The sequence below is a fragment of the Henckelia pumila genome, chromosome 1 (genome assembly GCF_033568475.1).
Source record: "Henckelia pumila isolate YLH828 chromosome 1, ASM3356847v2, whole genome shotgun sequence".
Lineage (NCBI taxonomy): Eukaryota > Viridiplantae > Streptophyta > Magnoliopsida > Lamiales > Gesneriaceae > Henckelia > Henckelia pumila.
In genome coordinates, this window is record NC_133120.1 from 157493429 (window position 1) to 157502088 (window position 8660).

General features: G+C 31.4%; 1 protein-coding gene across 1 annotated transcript; it reads left to right on the top strand.

Annotated features, from left to right (window-relative positions):
- Positions 1-3033: 3033 nt before the first annotated feature.
- On the top strand, positions 3034-4485 carry LOC140875758 (non-functional NADPH-dependent codeinone reductase 2-like). Its single transcript, XM_073279544.1, has 4 exons — positions 3034-3365; positions 3451-3694; positions 3769-3948; positions 4197-4485. Exons 1-4 carry the CDS (start codon positions 3034-3036, stop codon positions 4413-4415), a joined length of 975 nt encoding a protein of 324 aa, XP_073135645.1. The 3' UTR covers positions 4416-4485.
- The last annotated feature ends 4175 nt before the right edge of the window (positions 4486-8660 follow it).

Sequence of the window (8660 nt, forward strand, 5' to 3'; positions counted from 1 at the left end):
TCGAAAATTTCCTTTTCACTCTTAATTTGAGTCATAACAGTGTCAAACATATATTTTTAACAAAATCTCATCATGAATAATATTATATAACAACGTTTCAACAATTAACATGAACGATCGAAATTTTAAAGCGTACATATTATTTTAAAACATAAGGCCACTTACATTAACACGTGCGAGGTCAAAACTACGAATAGGCGAAACTTGAACCGAAAATTTGGAAGCAAAATTAGAAAATTCAAAACTGAATTTCTCGAAAATTTAGGCAGATTTCTTTAGACTTTCTTGAGCACTCTTCCTTCCATTAATCCCTAGACAAAAGTCCTACGTGAAAGTGGAGGAAAACAATTTGGCAAAATAGCAAGCCTATTGGTCAACTTCAATTCTCGAGAATGATCAGGGTAGTGGACAAAAAATTGATTTTGAGCATAACTCTCACCTTAATCCAAAATTGTGGCAGATTAGTGGGAAAACAATGAATATTAATCTTACCAATTCCCAAGCCACTTCCTCGAAATCTGAATTGAAATTGATTATCTTCTGACTCCAACTAGAAGCTTGCGTCGGTGATAGAAAATTAGCAGAATTCGGAAGATAAAAGGGCAAAAATATCAGCCTTGATCTCGAGTTTTAAGGAAGGAAAATCTGCTTTCATATAACTTGATTCGGTTGCTGTCAATATAAAGATTTGTATTCAAGATTTCCTCATCATCGTGCATTAATTAGAAAGAAATATTTGCCTTCCATGCTTGGGAGTTTTATTCCTTACGGATGAAACTTGGAGGCCAAGTTTCGGGCTTCACAAATATTTTTTTCGCCGGAGTTTTTGACTGTTTTTTTGTTTGTATGTGTGCATGGTAACAGGTGGGTCAGGGTCGAGCTCTAGAAGACCTTGAGGGCAATGGATCGAGAGTAGAAGTGGAGCACAGGTTTAGCAGTAGAGTTATTTATGAACTCGTTTTGGAACATGTCGATTATTTGTATATATCGAACGTGTATATTATTATTTAATGTATTTCGCCCCCAGGATATTTGTAAGAAATATTGGAAATATGTTGCGTGGCTTGTTCCGGGATTTTTAGTACATAGATGAATGGTACTCCAGCAGGCTTCTCGCTCGAGCACGATTTTTTGCCGCTCGAGCGAGTGTTTTTAATTTTTCGGGTAGAGTGGCTCGCGCTCGAGCGCAGCACTATTTAAAAAACAATCTTTTGACTATCTTGGCGGATTAATTCATAATGATTGTTTTATTCTATCATAAAAGATTACCACCCGAGGTCTCCACATTAGAACGCTGAATTCAATATATATAAGATTCCCACCACCACAAGGTAAAATTCAAAAATGAACAAGTAAAACAAACTTGTCAACAAGAAAGAGAAATGTTCTTTACCATCATTTTATATAGGAAAAACTGCAAATTTGGTTCTGTATGTTTGTCACTTTGCGATTTTGGTCCTCTATGTTTTCATATTTCAGTTTTAGTCTTGCATGTTTCGATTTTCTGCAATTTCGATCCTTTTTATTCGAAAATGTTTACGTGGTACTGTACACGTTAACTCCACATCAGCACTAAATTGGTGCCACGTCAGCGCCCCGTCGAAAAAAGGACTAAAATATCCAAAAAAAATAAAGATAGCGGACTAAAACTGAAGTCTAAAAATATAAAAGATCGAAATCGCAAAGTGGCAAACATACAAGACCAAAAAAGCAATGAAGTTTGAATTCCGTGAACTGCAACATATATGGCCATCTGAGTTAGTTTTTTTTAAAATAGATATATATATATATATATATATATATATATATATTGGATTAATTTGATATTAACTCAATTGGCTCGATCCAAAAAATTAAAAGATTCTAAAGAGTTTAAAATCTTAACTCAGGTAGATTAATAATTTTGACTCCACTATTCGCGAATAACAAATCTCAATATAATTTTTTTTATGATACAATTTATATACATTATTTGTCTTGTTAATTGTATTTTGCATGCGTTTTATATGTAAATATATATAAGCTCCCCACCACCACAATGCAGAATTGAAAATGAACAAGCAAAACAAACTTGTCACAAGAAAGAAAAATGTTCTTTACCATCATTTTATAGGGTGAGACTATGCTGCACCTGGAGTTCTTCTCCATTTGCAGCACATCCCTTGGATCAATAGGGCACACCCACATGATTTCATATGGGTCTCCCATGATCCAACGACTAAGCTCCACCTGGTGGAGCATAGTCTCACCCCATTTTATATATTAGTTTACTGTTATGTTCAAATCAACTGTATCGAGAATGATGAAGTTTGAATTCCATGAACTGCAACATATGGATGAGACTATGCTGCACCTGGAGTTCTTCTTCAGGTGCAGCACAGCCCTTGGATCATCTGGGTTAGCTATTTTTTTAAAATATATATATATATATATATATATATATATATATATATATATATACATATAATTTGATATTAACTTTAGTGGCTCGATCCAAAAAATTAAATATTCTAGAGAGTTTAAAATCTTAACTCAGGTAGATTAATAATCTTGACTCCACAATTCACGAATAGAAAATCTCAATATAATTTTTTTTATGATACAATTTATATACATTATTTGTCTTGTTAATTGTATTTTGCATGTGTTTTGTATGTAAATATATATAAGCTCCCCACCACCACAAGGCAGAATTTAAAATGAACAAGCAAAACAAACTTGTCAGCAACAAAGAGAACTGTTCTTTACCATCATTTTATATATTAGTTTACTGTTATGTTCAAATTAACTGTAGAGACTCCGCTATGTGAGAATAGCAAATCTCAATATATTTTTTTTATTTTTTTATGATACAATTTATATACATTATTTGCCTTGTTAATTGTATTTTGCATGTGTTTTATATGTAAATAATATATAAGCTCCCCACCACCACAAGGCAGAATTAAAAATGAACAAGTAAAAAAACTTGTCAACTATATAACTAAAGTGACATGCTCATGACCATTCACCACAGCCGCCTCCAAATAAAAAATGGATATCGATCGAATCCACTTAGCTATCCCAGAAATCAATCTGAATTCAGGCACCGGAAAGATCCCTGTTCTTGGATTTGGAACGGCATCGGATCCTCCTGCGGATTCGGAAACCAGGAAGAGAGCTGTTTTAGAAGACATCCAAGTTGGTTATAGGCATTTTGACACTGCTTCACTGTATAATTCAGAGAAACCACTCGGAGAAGCCGTAGTTGAAGCGGTGAACAGCGGTCTGATCAAGTCGCGGGAAGAGTTATTCATCACTTCGAAGCTTTGGTGTAGTGATGCTCATGGCCAATATGTTCTTCCAGCACTAATGGAAACCCTCAAGTAGTATATAAATATATATATGCTTCTCATTAGTCTTTTAGTTTTTGTATGGAAGTCTAATGTTATTAAATATTGTAATTTGCAGAAATCTAGACATGGGTTATGTTGATTTGTATCTGATACATTGGCCTGTGAGTGCTAAGCCTGGAAAAAGGGAGTATCCCATTAAAGAAGACGACTTTCTTCCCATGGATTTTGGCACAGTTTGGGCAGCCATGGAAGAGTGCCAAAGAACTTGCCTCACAAAATCTATTGGAGTCAGCAATTTCACTTGCAAGCAGCTTCGGGAAATCTTGGACATGGCGAAGATTCCGCCTGCTGTAAACCAAGTGAGTGAGATGATAAAATCAAGATTGGACGATGTTGTTGAAATGATTGATTAATATGTGTTTGAATTTGACAGGTTGAGGTGAATCCATGTTGGCAACAAAAGAAGCTGAGAGAATTCTGCGTGGAAAGAAGAATTGTTGTAGTTGCTTACTCTGTTTTGGGATCGATTGGTACATTTTATGGGAGTGAAAGAGTTATGGAATCAGAAGTGCTCAAGCAAATAGCAGAGACCAAAGGAAAGACTATTGCTCAGGTAAAATACACAATAATTACTCCATCCTTACCATTTATTTGGACAGAATTTCTTTTTTAATCAATCTCAATTATGCAGAGTTTTCATATTTAGTGTTATTTTTTCAATTATCACGTTTTTAATCTACGTGAAAACATGCACAAGTCTAGATAAGTGAGATAGAGAGAGTATTGATTAACGTCATCATGACATAAAAATTTTTTGGTTTCAACTACGAATTAATCTTGTGGGATGGAAAATGCATGCAGGTTTGCTTGAGATGGGCTTATGAGCAAGGAGTTGGAGTGTTGGTGAAGAGTTTTAACAAAGAGAGGATGAAGCAAAATGCAGACATATTTGGTTGGTCTTTAAGCGTGGAAGAAGTTGATGAGATTAGCAAAATCCCACAACGCACGGCATGTCTTGGATTGGATTACACCTCAGTCTATTGCCCTTACAAGACAATTGAGGAGCTTTGGGATGAATAACAAATTTGATTTTGTTGAAAATAATAGTTGGGAGTCTTGAAAATAAGAGTTGGAAATATTGAAAATTAGTGTGATGATGTATAAATAATAAAATTATTAAATGTGTATTTTTGGATTCTTCTCAAATGAAGTTCTATAAATAGGCATCTCTATTTGTGAAGAAATATAAAATTGAGTGAAATTTATTTTATAAAATATGTAATTTGATATATTTTAAAGTTTTGAGATTTTTACTTTTATCATTAATTTTTATTTTTTACAACAGATTTCAATTTTAACTTTATATATCTTGGCACGTGCACACACAATGAATTCTAGTGGCCCAAAACCTCTTGATAAGTGAGATGATCGTTTGAAATTTATTTAGATTTTGTATTGTTTGATGAATAATGGTAATTATTGAGATGTACCTTCATCCTCTTGATATCTCTCACTCCGGTGTATGCATGTTAGTTCATGGCTTAAGTTGTAAGCAAACAACATACTCATTGTTAGTCTTGCAGAATATAACATAAAATAAAATATAGTACAAGTTATAATACAGAATTTATGTGAAACACGAAAAAATATTTATTTAATTTTATTGTTGTGGGAGATGTAGTTCAAAACTCTAATTCAACCAAGTTTTAAATTATAATTGACATTTTCTCGATTAATTCAAGTAGATTGCTTTCATACGTAGCGTGCTACCTATACTACATATATTATTATCCATTTTTGAATGAACCATTTAATCATGATAATTTTAATTGGATGGCGATAAAATTAACCATAAGATATACACAATAATAAAAAAATTTATTTCAAGGACAAAAATTCGAACCATGCACCTAACTTATTTTTCAAGATTTTTATTTAATATTTTAAAGCAAATAATTTTAATTGGATTTCGAATATATCTTGTTATAATAAGACATTTTACCCACTTCACGTTCCGCAAACTTCTTCACATTCTCTTCCCGCTTCTGCTCACTACCCATCATTAATGAAACGGTCGCCTTCTTCTCCCAATTTACACCATACTCGGATACGAAAACAGGTAATTTTATTAATCTCAATATTTATATTTTTTTTAGGTTTTGATTCATGATTTTCTAATATTCCATGTTTCCTCGAATTATCTCCTGGGTTTAAGAATTTTTGCGATTTTGTATATATTCCATTTCCCATCATTCTGAAATTGTATTTTGGATTTACGAATTTGTATGTGTTCTATTTCGTCTGACAGAATTGTGGCCAAAACTGAAAATTGGGTGAATAGATCAGTTTCTCACTCGGTTAGAAAATATTCATTTCATTCTCTTTCTTTTTCGATTATACTTACGCTCTTATTCGGTAAGTTGCAATTATAGGAGAAAAGTGTTACGATATCCCACATTAAAATATTAAACTAATAAAGAGTTAGTTATAAACTCATGAGGCAACCCCACCCAATAGGCAAGCCTTTTGGGATGGACACCTCATGGGTTTATAACCTAACATTTGGTGCTCGTTGAGAGTCGGCGTAGCGGAAGGGGCGCCGTCTAGAGTGGGCCGCCGCGGACGTCGGCTTCTCAAAGGATCGGCAATGTTACGATATCTCACATTGAAATATTAAACTAATAAAGAGTTAGTTATAAACTCATGAGGCAACCCCACCCAATAGACAAGCCTTTCGGGATGGACACCTCATGGGTTTATAACCTAACAAAAAGCCTTTGTTTACTTGGTTACTGGAGGCTTCAAACCGAGTGAAAAACTGATCTATGCTTACAGGAGGCTTCAAATCGTGTAAACAGAGGCTTCAAACCAAACGTATACACATTCCCATCACCGCTGCCCATGGTCACTGTTAATTAATACCTTTAATTTTTCCCCAATGCATTTGTTTTTTTTGTCAACTACTTTCTGGAAAACGACGCAGATGAACCAAATTTTGAATTTTTTTCTGCAATTTCAGAGATAATAGATCGTTTTTAATATGTGGTATATATAAAGAGTTTGTTATGGGTTTCATAAGCAGCTAACACTGAGATTTGAATTGGTTTGTTTTGCTTTTACAGAGCTCGCTTGAAGCAAAATGGAGATTGATTGGAGATTGATCGTTCATCGTTGTCTTTGTCATGTCAATGAGTTTATTCATGGATACATGTGAGTTCAAACTTAATTGATTTTAGTCACAAAGTTGAAATATGTAATTCTTTTCTCCTCCAGAAATTGTTTTACTTTGTGTCGGGTGCTCGGTTCAAAATTTTTGAACTACGGTAGCTGCCTTACGAACTCTCATGAAGACTGAGCCATTGGAAAATCGGTTGACAAATATATTTTACGGTTTTTTAATAATTCATTTTAATATCTTTGTTGTATATAATCGCAGAAAACAGTAGGGCCAGATGTTAAGAAACATCTAACGATATTTGTGTAATAGAGTTAGAAATTCAGAATTATTGAAGGTTTTTTTTAATCAGCTTATAGTAATTTTTTGGAATCATTTTTGAATTAACAAGTTTTTCAATATTTGCAACGATCCCACTGTTTTATGTATGTATAATAAATATGTTTTAATTATTTTTCATCTCTTGTTTGCAATGATATCATGGTTATTTCGTGCATGTCTAGCCTTTTATGAAAAAAAATAATAATGATCCGATATTTTTTTGATTAAAATTTTTTTTAGTGTAGATTGTTCAGGACTTCGATTTTCTTTCGTTCAATTTGTCTTCATATGACCGTGAGTTTTTTAATATATCCAAGGTTTTACTACATTTTATTGTGTTTGTTTTCGGAAATAATAAATAAATCAATCAATCAATTTTCAAAATATTAAATATTGGAATGCGTTAGAATCCAAGTCAAAAGAAAATTTTTTAAATAAGCTTTTTGCTTCTGTGTGTTTTAAAATTGCTTTTTTAAAAATTTTAATTCTTTTTAATGTTCTTTGTTTTTTTTCTTCTGTGTGTTTTAAAATTGCTTTTTTAAAAATTTTAATTCTTTTTAATGTTCTTTGTTTTTTTTTTTTTTAAAAAAAAAGAGCTATCTAATGCAAGCTTCATTTCACGTTTGAAACTTGAAATTAATTATTGAGAATCGATAGGAACAAATCTACTCCAATTCTTTTTCAATTAGTTTAAATTTTAACTCACATATGTAATATATATATATATATATATATATATATATATATATATATATATATATATCTCAAATTATTTTATTTTAGTGAAACGATTTTGTATGTTCATTTACACTTCTCACATTTTATCCTCATTAATTAAATTAATCGCTAAATTCGTGCGGCCATAAAAATTCTTAGTCACATAGCTATTTTTTTTCAGTGACAATTATTTTTATTTGAAGCATTTTTATTATAAAAAAAATTAGTGTCTTAAATTTTTTTTCAGAATTTTTTAAACAAAAATTGTATTGATTTTCGGCTTCCACTCAATCTACATTCGTGGTATAAAATTTGAAAATTAAGAGCGAAAGTGAAAAGAGATTGAAAAAAATCTATTCTGATTTTTATCTAGATCAATTTAAATTTAATTTATGTATGCAATCTATATTTTATTTCAGGATCTTTAAATTTCAATTGCGCCTATCAGTTTACAGATTATGTCACCATATTTTTTGACCAGATCTGTTATTTATCTCTTGCGATTCTCACCCATTAAATTATTTTAAACTTCAAATCTGGTATTTATTTATTTATTTAACCTTATACTTATTTATATCTTTTTTAATTTTCATCAACTATTTTGGTACAGTTCTTCCATTTTTTGTTTTATTGGATCATATCTCAAAACTAAGATTAATCAAACCTCAAGCTACCTACAATTCTTCTCCTACAATGAAAATCGGTTAAAAAAATGTAAATTCAACAAAATATGTATTAATTCTTAATTACACTCTTAAGTTTATTTTCAAAAAATAAAAATCAGTGACGTCAAGTTCTTACTAACGCTTTTCTTGAATAAAATTTCATCATTTTGTAGTTCTACGATGTCTCGCAAGTAAGAAGACAAGTTTTGAACAGTTTCTCAAAATATTTATATCTCATATTTATGTTAGGAAACATTTAAAAGTTAATATGTTTAGTTCTTATAAAATAATTGAAAATTAGGGGATGTCGAGATGCTTCAAAGAATATTTTAGTCATTTGATTTTTTTTACGATAGTTGTTCAATTTCAATCATTTTTCGATTTAGTAAGTTTCTATATTGATGGTGATATTGATAGCAAAACAACTATTTTTTATAAAAAACTGTA